The sequence below is a fragment of the Schistocerca piceifrons genome, chromosome 7 (genome assembly GCF_021461385.2).
Source record: "Schistocerca piceifrons isolate TAMUIC-IGC-003096 chromosome 7, iqSchPice1.1, whole genome shotgun sequence".
In the NCBI taxonomy this organism is placed as follows: Eukaryota; Metazoa; Arthropoda; class Insecta; order Orthoptera; family Acrididae; genus Schistocerca; species Schistocerca piceifrons.
The window spans coordinates 410,720,674-410,742,515 of record NC_060144.1 but is presented as its reverse complement, the minus strand read 5'-3'; the positions used below and the strand labels follow the sequence as shown (position 1 = coordinate 410,742,515).

Sequence of the window (21,842 nt, the reverse complement as noted above, 5' to 3'; positions counted from 1 at the left end):
GAGAGAAAATATTTTGTGAGATGTACAGATGGTATAAAAAAATGGACACAAGTTTGAGGATTTAAAACAAGGTCTCCAGTAATGCTACAAAAAATGGAATAGCACAAGGTTTATCTGTGACCAGTTAAGTAGAATAGCGAAAAACACAATGAGATGGTTGAAAGTTTTTCTCATAGAATATGGAAAGTTAATGCACAGACTTATGAGCTGGGGGACAGTGATGAAGTAAATAGGATTAAACTGCCAGAAGCCAAGCACAGGGAATTAGACACCTTTCTGAGGGGGCTGCCACCAGACATATCTACAGGGGTTTGGTTGGTTGGTTTAAGAGGGGGGAAGGGACCAAACTATGAGGTCATCGGCCCCTTGTTCCAAAGGAAACAATGCCACAAGGGTGAAAATACGACAATGAGAATTACAGCACAAAACAGAATGAAAGGAAAAACCACAACAACAACTGAAGGGCAACAAACACTTAAATGGACAAAAGGGGTCAAGAAAACCACAAAGACGCAAGAAACAGGTAGGAGGAGTTAAAATGAGAAAGCATGTTTTACCATGGCTGGCTAACCATGAGGATGAAAAGGAAAAGCCAGTCACTCTGCTACACATTAAAACCTCCACCCTGAAAGCACTAGGGTGGAGGACACACAGGGACAGAGGACATGTGTTAAAACTTAGAGCAAATGATAAAACTCACCCTCACGAATAAAATGTAAAACTAAAGCTGCTGTTGAGGCATTGTCGTCCAACACTGAAGGTAGGGTGCTGGGAAAGTTAAAAGTCCGCCAAAGATCGGCTAAAAGTAGGCAGTCCAGCAAGAGATGGACGACCATCATTCATGAGCCACAGCAACACCGAGGTGGGTCCTCGTGACGGAGGAGGTAACCATGTGTCGGCCGTGCACGGCCAATGTGGAGCCGACGGAGAACCACAGAGTCCTGGCGAGAGGCACACACAGGGGTCTTCCACACATTCATAGTATCCTTAATGGCACGCAGCTTGTTGTGCGTACCGAGGTTATGCCATTCCGTCTCCCAAAGCCGCAAGACCTTGCGGCTTAATACTGAATGCAGGTCAGTTTCAGAGAAGCCAATCTCCATAAGCGGTATCCGCGTAGCCTGTTTGGCCAGCCTGTCGGCAAGTTCGTTGCCTGGGATTCCGACGTGACCTGGGGTCCAGACAAACACCACTGAACAACTGGACCATTCCAGGGCATAGATAGACTCCTGGACGCTTGCTACCAAAGGATGACGAGGTTAGCACTGGTTGATAGCTTGTAGGCTGCTCAAGGAGTCAGTTCACAGGAGAAATGACTCACCTGGGCATGAGCAGATGTGCTCAAGAGCATGAGATATGGCAGACAGCTCTGCAGTGAAAACACTGCACCCATCTGGTGAGGAGTGCTGTTATATATGTCCTCCATGAACACAGACAAAGCCAACGGGACTATCAGCCATCGAGCCATTGGTGTAAACCACTTCATGGCCCTGGTACATGTTGAGAATTGAGAGGAAGTGACAGCAGAGAGTTGCAGGGTTAAATGAGTCCTTAGGGGCACATGAAAGGTCCAGGCAATGCCGCGGCCTAGGTGTACACCATGGAGGTGTTCGTGAACAAACCTCAAGTATAGGTGGTAAAGGCAAGGACACCAGTTCGGAGAGAAAGGATCACACACGAACTGCAATTAAAAGCCCTGACCTGGGCTGCCGATGAGGGAAATGAACCGCCGTGGGCGGGAAAAGGAGACGGTAATCTGGATGCGCAGGAGAACTACAAATGTGTGCAACATAACAGGAGAGCAATTGTGCATGCCTAACCTGCAATGGCAGGACTCCAGCCTCCACCAGGACGCTGGCCACTGGACTCGTCCTAAAAACTCCTGTCGCTAGGCGAACATCACAGTGGTGCATTGAGTCGAGTAAACGCAACACTGAGGGTGCTGCCAAACCATAAACCAGACTCCCACAGTCAAGGCAGGATTGAACAAGGGCTCTGTAGAGCTGCAGCATAGAACGATCTGCACCCTAGTTGGTGATGCTCAGGCAGTAAAAGGCATTGAGGTGCTGCCAGCTCTTCCACTTAAGCTGATGGAGGTGAGGAAGCCAAGTCAGTTGGGCTTCGAAAACCAGTCCTAAGAATTGATACGTCTCCACTAAGGTGAGTAGATCATCATTAAGGCAAAGTTCTGGTTCCGGATGAACAATACAATGCCGCCAGAAGTGCACAACACATGACTTTGCGGCCGAAAACTGGAAACCGTGGGCTACAGCCCATTACTGCGCCTTATGGATGGCTCCCTGTAGGTGCCGCTCAGCAACACCAGTACTGGTGGAGAAGTACGAAATGCAGAAGTCGTTTGCATACAGAGAAGGTGAGACAGATGACCCTACAGCTGCTGCTAAACCATTAATGGTCACTAAAAATAGAGATACACCGAAACGGAGCCCTGCGGCACCCCATTCTCTTGGATATGGGGCGAACTATGGGAGGCACCAACTTGGACACGGAAAGTACAAAGCGACAGGAAATTGTGGATAAAAATTGGGAGCAGGCCTCGGAGACCCCACTCGTATAATGTGGCAAGGATATGATGTTGCCAGGTCATGTCTTATGCTTTTCGTAAATCAAAAAGACGGCAATCAGGTGTTGGGATCTGGAAAGGCTGTTTGGATGGCAGACTTGATGAACAAAAGATTATCAGTGACAGAACGCCTCTGGCAGAAGCCACCCTGACATGGAGCCAGTAGGCCATGTGACTCCAGGACCCAACCCAACTGCTGACACACCATACGTTCCAGCAGCTTACAAAGAACGTTGGTGAGGCTGATGGGCTGACAGCTCTACACATGAAGCGGGTTTTTACCGGATTTGAGAACTGGAATGATGGTGCTCTCCCGCCATTGCGATGGAAAGATGCCATCACACCAGATCCGGTTGAAGATGACGAGGCGATGTCGCTTTTAGTCAGATGACAGTTGTTTAATCATCTGACTGTGGATCCGATCTGGCCCAGGATCTGTGTCTGGGCAATGTGTAAGGGCACTGAGGAGCTCCAACTCTGTAAATGGGGCATTATAGGGTTCACTGTGGCTTGTAGCAGATGAGAGGACTTTCCTTTCCATCCCCTGTTTGAGGGTGCAAAAGGCTGGGGGATAGTTCTCCGGCACAGATGCTTGGCATAGTGCTCAACAAAGTGCTCAGCAATAGCGTTTGCATCAGTAGATAACACACCATTGATGTTAATGCCAGGGACACCTGCTGGTGTCTGGTAACCAAAAAGACGTCTGATCATCCAGACTTGGAAAGGTGAAGTATGGCACACAATGGTAGAGACATACCCCTCCCAACACTCCTGTTTCTGTTTTTTGATAAACAGGCAAATACAGGCATGGAGCCGCTTACAGGCTATGAGGTGCTCCAGGGAAGGGTGCCACTTATGGTGCTGTACATCTCGCCAATGCTCCTCAATTGCCTCAGCGACTTCTGGTGACCACCAAGGGATCACCTTTCTCCGGGGGCACACTAAAGGGTGAAGGATCGCATTTTCTGCCGCTTTAATGATTGCTGTAGTCATCTGCTCAACCATCACATCGATGTTACCGTGTGGAGGACTGTCAACAGTGACCGCAGAGGGGAAAGTTTCCCAGTCTGCCTTGTTTAAAGCCCACTTGGGCAGGCATCCACGGGCCTGACGCCATGGCAGTGATAGGAAGATGGGGAAGTGGTGACTACCGCACAGGTTGTTATGTGCTCTCCAGTGGATACATGGGAGAAGTCCTGGGCTGAAAATGGCTAAATCGATGGGCAAGTAACTACCAGGAGCCACACTGAAATACCTGGCGGCCCCGGTATTTAAGAGGCAGAGGTCGAATTGAGACAGTAAAGTTTCGACGTCTCTGCCTCAGCAAGTAAGCATAGTACCACCCCACAAGGGGTTATGGGTGTTGAAATCTCCAAAAAGTAGGAAAGGTTTAGGGAGTTCATCAATCAGTGCAGCTTATACATTCAGGGGTGCTGCACCATCTGGAGGAAGTTATACGTTGCAGACAGTTATTTCCTGCGTCGTCCTTATTCTGACAGCCACAGCTTCAAGAGGAGTTTGAAGGGACACAGTTTCACTACAGACTGAGTTTAGGACATACACGCAAACACCACCTGATACTCGATTATAGTCACTATTGTTCCTGTAATATCCCTTATAGCCTTGGAGGGCAGGGGTTCCCACTGCTGGGAACCAGGTTTTCTGGAGGGCAACACAGAAAGTAGGTGTAAAGCTTAACAGTTGCCATAGCTCAGCCAGGCGGTGGGAAAAACGGAAGAAATTCCACTGGAGGATGTCGTCGTCATGATATTCGGAAGGCATGGAAGATTCAATGAGGCAGTTTACACCCCAGGGTCACCTGAAACCACCGACTTATTGTCTGAACAGTCTACGTCCATTGCGTCTGAGTGTCTGGCAAGATCTAGGTCCTCAGCGGACGCCAGAATCTCCACCTTATCCCCAGACGCAGAGCTTGTAGGTAGTGGTGGTGTGGGTACCACCACATTTTCCTTGGTCTTAGGGTTCTTCTTCCTGGACTTTTGTCACTGCTCCTTGGGTTTCTCTGGCTGGGAGGGCTTCACTGACTCAGTCCCCGGGACTGAGAATTATCGTGAAGCCCTACAACCAGTTGCTTTTGGGCATTTCAGCCACTGACAGGCATCATCTTTCCCATCAGCAGAAGCCTGAGAAGGGAGTGACCCAAGGGACCATTTTGTGGTGAGAAGAGCCAAAGAAGACTTACTCTTCTCCAGCTGAGAAGTGGGGACTGGTGTCCCCGATGGCAGGGGGAAAAAGGGGGTGGGGGGGCAGTACTCCCGTGGTAGGTGGTGCGGGAGCAAAGGGGGGGGGGGGGGGGAGAGTTCCTCCCCCCCCCCCATCATCAAGGGGCAGGTGTAGCCTTCTGGCTCTGAAAGCCGACTGGAATTCATGGCACTGATGGGGGCTACAACTGTTCTCTTAGCAGCAGCAGCATATGAGGAAGTCATAACCAGAGGATGTAGGTGCTCATATTTTCTCTTAGCCTCAGTGTACTTTCTTTCAGGAGTGCTAGTTCTGCAAGGTTCGCAGGAGAGCTTCTGTTAAGTTTGGAAGGTAGGAGACGAGGTACTGGCAGAAGTAAAGCTGTGAGGACGAGGAGTGAGTCGTGCTTGGGTAGCTCAGTCGGTAGAGCACTCGCCCGCGAAAGGCAAAGGTCCCGAGTTCAAGTCTCGGTCCGGCACACAGTTTTAATCTGCCAGGAAGTTTCATTCCCCAATTTGTTACAAGCAAGTAGAGTGCATGACTGGGCAGAGGATGCTGTTTTGATCAAGACTGATCCAGATTGAATTTTGGACAAGCCTTCCACCTCCCCAAACCTGTCCTCTAAATGCTCTACAAAAAAAACTGTGGCTTCATCAAAACAAAGGAGTCTCCATCAGTTCTCGTACATATGAGATATCGGGCTGAATAAGGTTCGGTGCCATCCTTAGCCTGGCGTTCCTCCCATGGTGTGGCTAGAGAGGGAAATGATTTAGGGTCATATTTTCTTGCATTGTACTGAGACTTGGAACGCTTAGAGACTGCTGGTGTTTGATCACCAACAAGTGATGATGTGGTACGCTTCACTGCGTGTCATCCACCCTGATGCCACCCACTCCAACCACGAGTGCTCCTCACAGACGCCACCCAGCCGCAGCAAAGGCCACCTGGCAGGATGGCCATTGCTGGGAGTCCCGATGCCCCACGATGACAGGCATCTACTCCTTGGCATTTGTGGGGAGTTAACGGCGCGACATCAGCAGAGCGATGCCTTTGTTGTCAGGGGACTACAACCAACAGGGTACACGGCAGGTCCCACCACAACGGACTGGCTACCATGCTGTATATGAGGTGCAATGAAGTCCACGGTCATCATCGGCACAAAATGCGACACTGCATAGTGCATGGTGGAAAAAGCATCCAGGAAGGCATCCACACCCAAGAGATGGAGAATGAGCTGGACTGCAGTGCGATGATGAGAAAGTGGGCTAAAGATCTCAAGGCACGCTGGATACAATGCACCCTGTAAGACACCCTTCCCCAACTGGCTCAGTCTTCAGGAAAATTTTGAAAAATGGAGATTAAACCCTACACGGGACCATCACATAAAGGCCGAAACATGAGACTCCTTTTAGTCGCCTCTTATGACAGGCAGGAATACCTTGGACAGGGGGCTACAGGGGTTTGGATATATATCTCCTGTATGCCGCTGTTAGGTTGACTACAGAGTTAGAGGAGAACGATGTACCAACAGGGGTCTGTTTTCTGCTGATATAAAGTGTTACTGGTATGGATAATCAGAGCACGTCCAGAGGTGATGTTGTCAGCCAAAGATGAAAAGTGTTGTGCGACTGGACACTGACAACAAGACTGTAGGGGCAACAGACAATGTAGGAACAGGGGAAATAAGCAAATGTTAAATATAAATGGGAAACCCAAATCTACTTATGCAGAGACAGAGTGTGGTGGTGTAGTAGGAATAGTGAGAGGCAAGAAATATACATTTATGTTGGACACAAGGGTACATATGTCAATGGCAAGTTTGGACCTCATAGGGAGGAGGCAATTAAACCCACCAGGCTATAGTTTGCATGGTGTGGGGGACAGTGATGTGGAATCATTAAGTTCAGCAATTTTGAGGTTTCATTTTAGGGCACAGCAATTTCAGCAATATGTAGAAGTAGTGCCTCATGTACGCAAAGGTTACACCACAATTTTGGGGAACTTCCTGTTCAAACATCATGCCAAAATTGACTTTTGGCAATGCATGGTGCAACTTAGAGGAACAATGTCAGCTGACAAATATCCTAAGGGTTAATTCGCAAGATTTAAAGCCAGAAGGCACTGGGAAGTTATCTTGGGTGAGTGCAGAACTGGAGTTTACTGTAGATGTGGGTATTGAACACTTACTGGAGAGAGATGACAGGAGAGCAATACCTGTCAGTTTGGATAATTTTGGCACCAATGAGGTAAAGGTGACCAAGAGGCTGATGGTAGAGAATTCGGACAGTCTAGATGACAACGATTGGGACATGTCAAGAGAGTCATCGTCATACACAAACTGCCATTAGGACTGCTACTTATGAATGTGGTGCAGCTAAAATAAGGAATGAGGTTGGAAATGGAAAAGCTGTTACTGGAATTCAACAACCTATTTAATCCTCAGGGCCCACTGCCTGCGACAGATATAATGCAACACAGAACGCCAATTGGGCACGAAGCAGCGGAACATCGTAAACCATACAGAACACCTTGGCATTTACAGCCAGTTATTGAGGACTTCATTAAACAGTAGCTAGCCAATGGAATAATAGAAGAAAGCACTAGTCCTTGGGGCACAGCTGTCTTGGTTATGCCCAATAGATCAGCTAACAGTTCAAAAGTTCCATTGTGACTATCAACATCTAAATCGTAAGGTGGTAACAGATGTGTAACTGATACTCAATATCATGGAGACCATCTACAACTTGGGGCAGCACCAACACTTTGCTACAAGAGATTTAAGGAGTGCATATTGTCAGTTGAATGTGGTTCCAGAGGACTGGCCAATGATGGCATTCTCAGTTTCCTGGTGTCATTACCAAGGGTCGAACGAAGCATCCAATCCCACCCGTCGGCTTTGACCTGTGACGTAAGGCTGTTGTGGTGTGTGACGTCACGCCGGCGCGGAATTTAGTTTGTGAGTGGTGTGTTTGTAAGTGTCGTTTTGATGTGATCAGTGGTGCTCTTTGGTGGTGAGTTAGGTGATGCTTCTGGTTTAGTTTGCATGTGTGGCATGTTTATAAGTGGCGTATTGTTGCGATCGGTGGTTATGGGGTTCATTTGCATGATAGCATTGTGCGTATGTGGTATCGGGACTGTGCTTTCAGCTGAATATTTTTCAGTGAGTTAACGATTTTAGTTTTGTTATTTCGACGTTATTGTAGATTTTTTCTGTTCGTCGTGTGTGAATTTTGGTAAATTGCTTTTTTTATGCCTTTGTTAGGTATGGGTATGACTGACAAGGTCAACAGTTTTCGGTTGTCGGCGATGATGGGGGACAGTGCTTTGTCTCTAATAAAATTTCTTCAACTATTCGGATTTTTGGATCAAGTCGTGAAGTGTTCAGTATGTCGTGAAGAAATGAGGCTTACTTGTTGTGTTTTTTGAGGTAGTGATGATTGTCTACATGGTTGTAGTTTTGGGTTTTATGATTTGGTACCAGTAGTTTCTGATGACCTATATAGGTCAAGGGAAGTGTTCGATTCCAATCTTTGGGATCGGGAGCTGATGTTGAGCTATATAGGTCAAGAGATGTGTTCAATTCCAATTTGTGGGTTTGGGAGCTGCTATTGAGCTGTATAGGTCAAGGAAAGTGTCCGATTCCAGAGGATATCATGTTTAGTGGAATTTGGGGAGTTTTGTGTTGACGGTTTTTTTTTCATCATTTTGTGTGGTTTGGTATGGTGGGGTGTGTCTAAATTTGTTTATATTTACTTTGTCCCCCACCCAAAAGCCCTCAATTTCCCATGTTTGTCCCGTTAGTTTCATTAGTTTTTTTGTGGAACATTTGTGTGGTGGTTTTTCAATATATTTTCGTGTTGGTGGTCATGTTTACGTAATGATGTCATAGACGCCATATTGGAGTCGTAGTGTATGGTCGTTTCTACCATATTTGTGACGTCATGGGTCAAAGCAGACGGGTGGAATCGGATGCTTCTGTATTTCCTACCAATACCAAAAGATTCAATTTGGATTAAAAAATTTGCTAGGAACATTTCAGCAGTTGTTGGATGGGTTTGAAACCTTGGCAACATATGATGTACCTCAACAATATAATTGTGTTCTCAAGGGATATGAAGGAGCATGTGCAATGATTGAAGGAAATTTTTAGAAGGTTAAGCACTTCACGTCTACTGTTAAGCACTGAGAAGTGACATTTTGCTCTGAAGGAAGTTAGTGATTTGGGGCATATAATTACTCAAGACGGGGGGAAGATATACTCGAGGCTAACACAAGTAGTACAGGATTTCCAGACTCCCAAGACAAGCAAGAAGTTAAATCACTTTTGGGGTTGACCAATCAATAAAGAAAATTCATGAAAGGGTTCACAAATGTTGCATGGCCACTTAAACAACTGCTACAAAAAGAAAGAAATGAAACTAGAATTAACGCAAAGCTATACTTGAGGGGTTGAAAAGCTTTAATAAGTCCAGTGTTGGTTTTTCCAGAATATGAGAAAAAGCTTTTTACTATCATGTGAAGCTTTCAACCACACATTGAGGTGTCTTTTGAGTCAAGTAATAGATAGTGTGGAGCAACCTGTGTCTTACACTTCTCGGCAGCTGAATAATGCAGAAAGGAATTGCTCCACAATGAAGGAGATACTAAGTGTAATATACAATTTATATGGTAAGAAGTTCAGGGTGGTAACCAACCAAGCCACATTGAAATGGTTGTTGAGGTTGAAAGACCCTTCAAGCAGACTCACTAGGTAGGCATTGAGACAGGGAGAGTTTGACCATGAGGCCATTTGCAAGTCGGGCAAGAAACACAGGAATGTGGACAGTCAAAGCAGGAAGGGTACAGTAGTGCAACCACTGACTTACAGTGTTGCAGAGTGGCAGACACCACAAACTGCTGATGCCAAATACAAGCTGTACACAACACAGGCACACTTCATTGCGCACATCTGCCTGTTATGTAGGTCAACTAAGTTGGGTCAATGCATGGTAGTATCTGCTAAGCTGAGAAGAGAGGTGTTGAAGGAAGAGTACGATCATATGCTATCTGGGCACAGGGGTCGAAGGGCAATGAATCAAAGGATAGTGAAGTAATACTGATGGAAAACGAGGAAAGAAAATGTATACCAGTATGTAAAAAATTCTGTACCATGTGCAAAATGAGCAGATACAAACCATCAGCAAGTACCATTACAAACATTACCAGAGGCAGCTAAACCTTCTCAGACAACCTGTATAATGTGTTTGCATCACTGCTTGATCTCTTTCCATCCTCTAAATTTTTCTTTCCCTTTGGTGGTGGTGGTGGGTAGTGTTTAACGTCTCGTCGACAACGAGGTCATTAGAGACGGAGCGCAAGCTCGGGTTAGGGAAGGATTGGGAAGGAAATCGGCCGTGCCCTTTCAAAGAAACCATCCCGGCATTTGCCTGAAACGATTTAGGGAAATCACGGAAAACCTAAATCAGGATGGCCGGAGACGGGATTTCCCTTTGGTATTGTACAAATGACAATCTTTTTCTCTATGCTGTTGCAAGTGGCATTCAAAACTAAGTCAATTCTCTGGAGTCTGTTCTATCTCTTTTTGTTAGTTTTAAAGTTCCATATGCACTCCTCTGACTCATTTAACATTGTCAGTTCCACAATTTGCTGCCTTATCTAGTTCATTATCACATTGTTCACTAGACACTCACAATATCTTAGATAAAATCTGAACTCTAAACATAAACATTAGCTATTGCCATGCTGTGGCTACATGCCATGGCTATGCAGAAAAATTGTTTCCTTTCATCTGTCAGCATCGCCATAGTTAGCTGCATCTGTGTTTTGAAACAATCCTGCCACCCATTAGTATCTACCAATATTGTTGGTTTTTGACTTGGTTATTACCCAAAGGCTTATTAAAGAAAGTAACAACACATGGAGTATCAAATGAAATCTGCGGCTGGACCGAGGATTTGTTGGAAGTGAGGGGGCACAGTATTATCTCATATGGAGAGTCAATGGGAGATGACTGCCTTCACACAGGGAAGTGAGCTGGGACCTTTGTATTCCAGTTCTATATTAATAACCTGGCATATAATATTAATAATCACTTCAGACTTTATGCATATGCAGTTACTTAAAATAATGCATTGTTGTGAGCTTCAGTTTGAAGACTGGTATGATAAGATCTCCACACTAAGTCCATCCTCTGCAAGGTCCTTCATCTCTGCATACTTATTGCAATTTACAGCCATTTGAACCTGCTTACAGTAGTCATGCTTTGGTCTCCCCTGTAATTTTTAGCCCTGCTCAGCTTCCTCTGTTACTAAAGCTACAATATCTTGTCCCCAGTTGAGTCCTATCAATCACTCGCACTTTTGAATGAATTTATGACCTACATTTCCCCCCCCCCCCCCCCTTTCAAAGTCCATTTAGTACCTCACAAAAGTTGTCAGAGCTACCCTTCTAATATCCGGCATTCTTCTGTCAGCACCACATTTCAAAAGCTTCTATTCTCTTCTAGTCTGTAACTTCATCATCCATGATTCACTTCCATACAAAGCTACACTCCAAATGCCTTCAGAAAAGATTTCTTGGGGCTTAAAATCATATTCATTATTAAGAAATTTCTCGTTTTGAGAAATGCTTCTCTTGCTATTGTCATTCTGCATTTTATACCCTCACCACCAGTTATTTTTCTGCACAAATAACAAAACTCATCTGCTGCTTTTAGCATCATTTCCTAATCTAATTATCTCAGTATAACCTGATTTAATTACACCACATTCCATGCCTTCATTTCACTTTTGCTGATATTCACCTTTCAATTTCCTTTTAAGAAATTATCCAATCTGCTTAACTGTTCTTCTAATTCCTTTGTTGTCTGTGACAGAATTAAGTCATCAGCAAACCTCAAAGTTTCAGTATCTTCTTAGTGAATTTTAATTCCCCTTACAAATAGCTCCTTGTTTTTCTTCACATCTTGCTCAGTGTATAGATTGAGAAGCATCAGGGATATGCTACAACACTGTTTCACTCTCTTTTCAACCACAGGTTCCTTACAGCTATTGTTATAATAGCAGTGTGGTTTCTCTGGTATTGGACCCCATGAAAGCTTAGTTGTGGCAATAGAGATTCGAGGTCTGGATTGGATTGGAAGGTGACAATTTGCTTATGAGTTGGAAAAGGCTCTGAGCACTATGGGACTTAACATCCACGGTCATCAGTCCCCTAGAACTTAGAACTACTTAAACCTAACTAACCTAAGGACAGCACACAATACCCAGTCATCACGAGGCAGAGAAAATCCCTGACCCCACCGGGAATCGAACCCGGGAACCCGGGCACGGGAAGCAAGAACGCAACCCCACGACCACGAGCTGTGGACTAGTTGGTAAAGGCAACAAATGTGAGAACAAAAAATCTGGTTGTGGTAACAAACTAACTGATAGCGAAGCCTAATCTTTAAGTCTGCGCCAAACTGAAAAATGCAAGGGGGCTGGAGGTATCTTTTACCAAGAAATCAATCGAGTGATTACATACGCTTATTCATTGATAAAACAGATGTCAGACTTCACTTCATTGATCATATAATGAAAAAATGCTATCACTCTAAAAATAAAACTTGAGACTGAAGTTTCTCACAAGCACGTCCTTGTATCAAACATTCTCCTGGTGATCAGTTGCTCCTGACGAAAATAACAGGTGATTGTTGAAAACTGTAATTTTAGTCAGGCTTGACACACAAAGAAGACTGAGAATGTTTTACACAAAGGAGACTGACTACGAAAAACTTATTCTACAATACTGCACAAGTGTGTGGGGCTCACTCCAAACAGGGCTAATAGGGGATATCAAATGTATAGAAAGGAGGTCAGCAAGGATGATCACTATTTGACTGATGGAAGGGCATCACTGAAATGCTGAAAAACCTAAACTGGCAGATGCCTAAGAGACACACCAACTGTACCATGAAAGTCAACTTACAATGTTTCAAAAACCAATAATACATGAGGAAGCTAGGAATGTACTATAACCTCTACACATCACTCCAGCAAGGACCACAAAGACACAATCAGAATAATTAAAGTGCATCTAAATGCATTTAAGCAATCCTCCTCCTCATCCTCCATATTAAAATAAAATCGGAAGAAACCCTAATACACGGTACAAACAGCAGTGCCCTCTGCCATTCACTCAACAGTTGTTCACAGAATATGGCTATAGCTACTACTTGTTCTCAATGATATGAACAAGAGCTCTCAAGTTCTGGATTGGCTAAAGTCGGCAGAAGCTGGTCAACTTCTAGCAACGGGTGTTTTCAGAATGAATTTTCACTCTGCAACAGTGTACACTTATGCAATACTTCCTGTTAGATTAGAACTGTATGCCAGACTTGGACTCAAATCTGGGAGCCCTGTCTTTCGCACGCAAGTGTTCTGCTTATGAAAGCTAAAGTTCTAGTTCCAGTCTGGCACACAGTTTTAATATGTCATGAACTTTCAACAAGTGTTCTGTGTCCAGCTGCCACCATTAGCGGTATAAAAATACATTACCTGTGCCTACAACTGTGTTTTGTCGAACTAGTAAGCACATGAGAAGTTGCCAACAGTGTGTGAGGAACTCAGAATCCCTCTCTCCCCGGGGTTGCCTGTGTGTTAGGCTCCAGCAGGCACAGTGTGCTTTCTACACTCCCTAACAACTCCCCCAGAAAACTATCTGGATGCAGGAGGCCATGAATGGAAGCGTCTAATAGTCACCAGTGTAATGGAATAAAATCTTACAACAAATTTCACAGCAAATCAAAGACAAAAAAATGGATTCCATACCTGCGGAATAGGCTTAAAATATGATTCTTAAATTAAAGTTGCTAAACAGTTGAAGATTACTTAACATGGCACGTAAATTCTTTACTCAAACATTTATCTTCAGTACTTAATTTTTGTGATATATAGCCACTGCACAATGTAGTAATAATATAAACATATAACAAAACAAGATAATATTTTGTGTGTGAGCGGCAGGGAGGAGGGGGTTATGTATAAAAGTTACTACACTTCTGACAATATCCATGCAATTAAAATTATCCGCGGACGGCGAATAAACAAACACTGTATTTAGTACTTATTAATACCTGACATCTCTTAGAATGTATCTACTGATGAAATGTACCACAAAAACAACAGTCACTGCACTAAAGTGTGGTCCTATTCTGTGTGTACATTCAAGATACAAGTTTAACAACAAAATTTTCGATTGGAGTTATTTGGTGGAACATTTACGTAACAGACGCCGTATCACTTACATCCGGACGTCGTTTTGGAGGATGCTTATACTTCTTGTGATGAGTGGGATTTTTCTGGAAGCATTTAACGCCATATTTACAAGGTATTCTAGTATCTTGCTTATATGACTCGAATCCGTCATTCACATCTTCGCAATTACCCGCCATTTTCAACTTTCAATATGTAAACATACGCCTACGCCAATGCAGTTCAGTGTCACAACACGACTACCGTTCAATGCTGATAGAGCAGAAGGATCCGCGAAGTCAACTGATAAAAATATGTGAATTATCGTCACAACTAGCGAATACATGTCTCTTGTGCCACTTCCCACTCCTTTAGTCTCTAGATGATTCAATTTATCTTTTGGAAATCTGTTAAGATTGCTTTCAAAGCACCATGTCTTTGCTTTAAAAATAAATAAAATAAAATAAAATGAAATCTCTAATTATTAGTTAAGTTATTTTCAAATTTATCCCGCCATTTGGCTGAGAAATTATTTTATATGGTTTTGCGACAGATTTTAAACAGCGATAGAAGTTCATCTTGGAACTGTCTGGAAGAGGTAGCTCTTTTACTCCTTGGCTGGAAAAGTGCATTGCGTCGGCTGTCAATAATGGTCGAATGTCAAAAGCTGAGCCAGTAGTGTCAGACTTCTGTTAATATAAGAAAAAATACCGTCTTAAAAAAATGGAGGATGATCTTCCGACAGAGTATGATGTCATTGTGGTTGGAACAGGCAAGTGCTGATTTTTATCTAACAAACAAATAATTTTGTCGAGGGGCATGCTCTAATGATGGTAGAATGGGGGTGAAGTAGTGCGCGATGTGGCACAGCTGCTATGGAAAGGGCGATTGCATGGGAACACTATCTTATTATTATTTGTCATTTTTTTATTTTCCCATGGTTTTATAAATAAGTTTCTGGCCCCAAAAATATTTCCCATTAAAATGTTCTTTTTAAACAATAAAATTCGCCATATTCAGTGTTCCATAAAAAAAAGGCTAGTGCCACTAGCTTTTTGTGTGTCTGTCACTTGACACGTTTTAGGTGCTGTGAGGTGCCTCTCAAATAAAAATTTGCAACGTCGTACCTGATCCTATTGCACTGGACGTATCGTTAACATTATTAACCTGAATTCCTCGTTATGAAATGTCAATCTTCAGCCTAATTAGGTTTAATTTGCAAGAATCTGGTGTTACCCTGGCTGCGAGTTAGAGCAAATTTTTATTGTTAAATGGAATAGTCTACAAATTAAAACTTTAACAAACAGAAAACTAACTATGAGCAATCTATTATCTGACCTACATGTAAAATTGAAATGTGCTAACTGGAAGTAACAGTTTAACGTTACTGTAGTCCGTCAGGAAAAAAGTTGGTTACAATAAAGATGTTGTAATTGGATAATGTTCATCTCACCAATCATAATGATATATGACTGTGAATAAGAATTGTCAAGATTTCTGTGTTGTTTCATTTTCATAGTAATTAATAGACCAGTTATTTTCAATCATTTTTACAGTGCTACATTCCAGCCATTTATTCCATGAGAGAGAATCCTGAACTGCCAGTCTCTCGTGGAGCAATTGTATATTTAAAAATGCTGTAGCAACATCTTTAACTTTTATAGTCCTGTCTTCCTCAGTTGCGTGTAATATTACGGTATATTAATAATTTTTACTTATGGACTGTCTGACAGCAGTTGCTGTCAGACAGTCCATAAGTAAAAATTATTAATATACCGTAAGAATGCTGTAGCACTTTTTATCTTTTCTTTTAAGTTACTGTACTTAACAGTTCATGAGTAATGTTGTATTCATGAATAAGATACTCATTGCACTCTAGCAGAAAAAAACTAAGAGCTGCTTCTCTTTGAGTGGGTGTACTTTTAGTGTCGTGAGCCTCTGTTTTCCAACCATTTTATTTTCAAATATTTGGAATGTGTCTTGAAATTTAAATGGCCTGAATAAATTAATTTTCTGGTTGACATGTTGCAGAGGCAACTGGGTGAGGAGGGTGTGGGGGGGGGGGGGGGGAGGGGAGGGGGCAATGGGAGTAGTGTTGCCAATATCCTCCAAGTCAAGCTTGAGAAAGCTCCACATGTACCTGCAAAAGAGGCAACACAGAAAGCACACAGCTGTCAAGAAGTAACTGCAATTGGCTGGCATTCCTTCTATGAATAATCTGAGTATTTAGATTCAAGGTTTAAAAATTCCTGTTCATCTACAAGGCAGGTGGCAGTGTTCATTATAAAGCTGCAGTACTAGTATTACTATATCGTAAACAGGCCCCTGTTATTACAAATGTGGGTAACTATTTTCTCTGACAAATACAGTGTGATGGAATAAATATTAAGGGTCCATTCTCATCAGTCAGCCCATAAAATAAGCATTTTTTCCCAAATGAAGCAATAAATGTAAAAGTTTTTGCAAATTATTTATTGATTCTTGGATATCATGTTCAGATTTCTTTAAAGAAATTGTCATCAGTAAGTCCCTTCCCTAGTCGAGGAGTTTAAGATGCTCTGTGCAAAAGATGGGGCTTTGACAGAAGTCCTGCACTCTGAAAATAATGTCAAAAAAATAACAATTTTATTAAGCTGTAAGATAATTGTGCTGGAGTAAGAGCAAAGTATTTTGAAATTTGAAAAAATAATAAAATGGTGGACGTTTGAAGCAAAGATTTAGTTTGAACAACAAATGCTGTAGTTTTGTTGATCACATTTTTTGCAATAACTAATGAATATATTAAAATAAAAGAATTACATATTACTCCATGTGGACATGCCCAAGGAATAATTCAGCCAAATTTCAAAAAGATATCTTTATTAGAGTGCCAGCAACCCATTCTGTCAGTTTGGGAAACTGTGTTTCAAGCTGATCAAATGGATTGCGGACATACTAATAAAAATATCTGCCAGACTGTAGAGTTTCTGATATGCACACATCTCATTTGGGACAGCAACTTTAATTCTTGGATGGGTCTTAAAGGTGACATAATTTCTTTTAAAAAGGACAGAAAATGTCCAAGAATCAATTAATGTGCAAAAAGATTTACATGGATTGCTTCATTAGTTTTTTCCAAAAAATATCGTAAAAATAGCTTATTTTGTAGGTTGGCTAAGGAGAATGGACCCTTAAGCTATCAACAGAGAATGTACAAAGGCTGTTTAATGCAACAGAGGAAGTTTCTGTGATCTGATTGTCTTTTGTTAATGTATTCTGAGACTTACTCCACATATCTGAAGGTTCTCTTTCTTGATGGGATCTACTTCAATGCTTCTGTTTATTATCTTCCCATTTTAAAAGATGATGGTCACTTTGTTTGTGCCAAACACTAGTGTGTGTTGATCACTTAATAACTTGAAGGTTAGTTACTTGAAGTCTGGGGCAGCTAAGTAGGCTTCCCAGTTTTATTGCTGTAATCATTCTCCATTTCTTCCATTAGTCTAATAATTAGAGACTGTACTTCATGGAATGGAAAATGCCTGGCTTATGGCCTTAATTTTATATTCTCAGTGCCAGCTACAGCTGAATGCACAAATGGGATTGTAGCAGACTTGTTTAATGATCAGCCTAATGTGAGACACATTGATGAAGCTTAAGTATAGTTCTTCAGGAAACAGCAAAATCTCGTGTCAGTCTGTTCCAGTTTATGCTGTTGGGAGGTCAGAATACATCACATGTGACGTCACATGGTTATGGATAAGTTAGTGAAGATCCTAGTGGAAAGAGAAGAAACCCCTGTTTTTTATTTGATCAAGCAGGCACTAGGCCTATTTAGTATAAGCAAATGTGATGGAGGAGATTTTGTATATTGTTACACATTGAAAAAATTAGTAAACTGAGTTTAAGCAAAACTCTCAGTAACCCAAAGGTTGTTTGAGCACCACAGAGCTTCATTAAGCACGGTCCTATTGGAGGTGGTGTTCAGTTGCCTTCCTGTGACCTTTGAACTGACTTAACAGTCAGTTATAAGAGGATCTACAGTTCAACATGGACTCTAAACCATGGTGCAACTTGACATTTTTCACATTAACATACATCGCTACAGGTGAAAGATGGGGTAAGCGACAGATAAAAATCTTGGGACTGAGTTAGGAAATAGTTACTGTAGCAGTTTTAATGAGCAAAATCTCACTGAGATAGTAGGACTCTTTGATGAAAGAAATTGACTATGTATTGTGCTTTCCAGCAATAATTGCTGGAATGGATTGCTAATTTAATGACAACATTGTAAACAAAAAAATTTAGGATTGAAAGATAGTCTGAAGAAAGGCAAACCCATGTTTACTGCATTTTTAGATTTAGAGTGAGTTTTTGCCACCATTGATTGATCTACACTCTTTGAAATTCTAAAGGTAGTAGGAATAAGATACAGAAAGGAAAATGTTGTTTACAACTTCTACAGAAACTGGGCTATTGTCATAAGTATCAAAAGACGTGCAAGTGGAAACAGTTGTTGAAAATGCACTGAGACTGGGTTGTAGCGTATCCCCAATGCTACTCAGTCTGTAAAATCAGCAAGCGTTAAAAGAAACAAAGAGAAATTTGGAAAGGGAATTAAAGTTGAGAGAGGAGTACTTTGATATTTTATGATGGGATTGTAATTCTTTCAGAGATGGCAAATGACTTTGGAAGGTAGCTGAATGGAATTGATAGCATCTTGAAAAGAAGTTGTAAGATGAATTTCAAGAAAAAGTGAAACAAGGATAATGAAATATAGTCTAATCAGACAATGCTGAGGGGATTAGATTATGAAATAAAATACTTAGTGGTAGAAAATGGGTTTTGTTAATTGGGCAGCAAAATAACTGATGATGGCTGAAGTAAGGAGGACATAGGACACAGGTCAGCAATAACAAGAAAAAAAGTTTGTGGAAAAATGAAATTTCGTAACATCTTCTAATGCATTTCTCCGTAATTTTACATATATAAATGGAAGTAGCGTGTCCCAGTTTTGTGGGTATGTTTGGACTAATATTGGGAACTACTCTATGAACTTTGATACAGTTTTAACTAATTGTGGAATGATTTACATGGAAGGTTCGTGTACATAATATATAAATATTTTGTACAAATTGGCTGAACTGTGATTAATTCGTCTTCTGCCACTGTGAAAAGATGTCATTGCCATCTAGCAATGAATGGCAGAATTCTGGGAAGCACAGCTGTGCACTGTGTGGTGCAGTTACACCCAAACTGTGTCTGTGTACAAACACTCCACTTTGTTTGATGTACCAACAACAGACAGAACATGTTCAATACAGTCAGTGTGGACACGCCTTGACACATTCAGATAAGATTTGTTTGGACTTGTAAACTGAGGATTGAACAGGATTAAAGAATCCCTTGTTGATAAGTATAAAAGATTTTGGAAAAAAGAGGACAATTACAGTCGCCGGTTTCTTTTCTCCTCAGATTTGCACAGTTCGCACTCATAAATTCACTCCACATTATTCAAATAATGGGCAGTGAGTTAACTTCAAAGAATCATAAACAATCATTTGAGAACAATTGCATAGGGAAAATACCATGAATACAAAATGTGGTTTTTAATTTTTTATGCTAGAAATAAACATTTTACAAAATATTACTTCAGCAGGGGATGCAGCCTTGATTAGTTTTTCAAGTCTCTTCAGCAGCACAGCAGATGACTGAACTTTCAGTTTTCTGTTTTCTTTGATCAAACCTAGATGTGCACGTGATTAATTGCAGCTATGAATCTGATCAGTGAATCGGTGCTTACTGGGATTTACAAGAGGTGGGGTGTCACAGGCTACATATCTAGCTCAGGTGTGGATTTTCTGTTTCTTTTCTTTTTATTTGTGGCCTTTGGACATGATCCACTCAGCCAGCCTCCCATACACGATATGCTATGAATTAAGTCATATCCAATCTCATACTCGTAATCACTCTACTCTTTACATTGGTTGTCACTCCAAACTCCAATTAAATGTAGAACAGATAACATTCATGTCTCCTGAGAAGTTTCCTGGCATCCACTGCTTAAATCATTGAAGTTATATGAAAGTGATGATATTCGGTTATCTAACATTGTTCTCCGATTTTTTATGTATAACTCTATGCAGTGGCCCATAAACAAATTTATTGCTACATCAGACAAGTCGTGTGGCCTTAGGTACTGGTTGTGCTCCCTTTGTGAAGCTGTGGCAGGTTGCTAGTTGGTTATAAATTGAAGTGCTAGGAAGTCATATCTCAACAACAGTTGGAGACAAGAAGAGAGTATAAGCTTTTGAAATATGGTGCTCCAGAAGAATGGTGTAGATCAGATGGGAAGACTGATAGCTATTGAAGAGATACTGAGTCTAATTGGAGTGTGTTGCGGCACAACTTGACTAAAAAAAGTGATTATCGAGAGATGTAGACACTGGCACATTGTAGGTGAGCATGGAGAAATACATCAAACCAATCTTAGGAATGAGGTCAACAACAACAGTGTAAACTTTCAAAGTAGTAGACCAGATGTTACGTAAATAGACGTGGTAATTCAAATAAATTGAACTTTCTATTAACATAACGATCAACTACATACATTTCTTAATCTGTAGAGGCATTGTTTAAAATGTTGTCACCGCAGGTCCTTCTGGTGCATCAGTGTTGCTTTAATTGTTATGGTGTGCCCTTCAAGTTGTCCACAAATGATAATCACAACTGGATGAATTGAGACCATGGATGCAATAGGTGATTTCAGACTCTTAGGTCAGATTTTTAAGTGCAGCATTGTTCATCTGCCTTTAATTTTTGTGTGAAGAGGTCTCAGATATCAGCAAGCTAATGCACTGAGTTCATATTGTATATGAAGAAAAGCATTCCAGTGATTTTATTGTGGTTGACAATAACCACCATACTCTAGTCTCTGCATCTTGCAGTGGTAGCTTGCAAATTGACATGGCTACTAACATGAAATCATGCCTCATCTGTCATAAATTGTAGACTTTGAAAAAAAAAAAAAAAAAACAATTTACCTTTCCTGCAGTAGCCATGTGCAGAACCGTATACATTTAACATCCTTTTCAGGATGTAACTTGGGCAGAGCCATGATCGTTGGTGTCCTCAAGGTAATGTCTTTCGGGATATGCCAGCCAGTTGTTTGTAATACTCCCACCAGCTGTGAGGACAACTTCACTATGGATCTACATCATGCACTACCAAATATCTTCCATGTGTGCCTCAGACTTTTCCAAACGTGATTATTTGAACACCTTATCAAACATGGATCCAGTTGTCTTAAACTTCTTTGACTTCATGTATCAATGATTTAGTAAGGAGATTATTATTAAACTTGAATGATTCAAGTAACTGAAACATTATATACAAATCATTTATTTGCCTCTACTGCGAACATCTCGGTGGAAACCACATGTCTGAGTGTTCTTGTGTCTCTATGTTCAATAAGTTTAGTTCTGTCTGTGAATGTCAATTTTTACGATGTGAGTTGTAGAAATGTGCCACACTGAGAAATGTTTTAAGGTAATTGGTATTTAGAAAAACTATTAACTGGACAAGATTTGTTGAGGACAGCAGAAATGTGCCTGAGAAATATTTTAAGGTAACTCGCATTTAGAAAAATTAACAACTGGACAATATTTGTTGAGGGTAGTATGTAGACTATGTATTTACTTGTGTCAGCAACCATCTCTTTAAGCACTGATATATAACGTAAGCAGCCTGTTCTATCTTTTTAAAGTTTCCAGTCACAGTTACACTACAGTTGAGTGAAATGAGAGAAGTGAAAGAAAAACTGCAGGAATGCAAAAAGTGTAAAA

General features: G+C 41.6%; 2 protein-coding genes across 2 annotated transcripts in view; one reads left to right on the top strand and one right to left on the bottom strand.

Annotated features, from left to right (window-relative positions):
* LOC124804672 (histone PARylation factor 1) overlaps positions 1-14,284 on the bottom strand; it is a 118,508-nt gene extending 104,224 nt beyond the window's left edge. The window contains exon 1 of the mRNA XM_047264914.1: positions 14,073-14,284. Within this exon, the coding sequence (XP_047120870.1) occupies positions 14,073-14,219 (147 nt within the window). The 5' untranslated portion in view covers positions 14,220-14,284. The remainder of the gene's footprint in view (positions 1-14,072) is intronic.
* A 343-nt stretch (positions 14,285-14,627) lies between these two features.
* LOC124804671 (rab proteins geranylgeranyltransferase component A 2) overlaps positions 14,628-21,842 on the top strand; it is a 50,774-nt gene continuing 43,559 nt past the window's right edge. The window contains 1 exon segment of the mRNA XM_047264913.1: positions 14,628-14,791. Within this exon segment, the coding sequence (XP_047120869.1) occupies positions 14,743-14,791 (49 nt within the window). The 5' untranslated portion in view covers positions 14,628-14,742.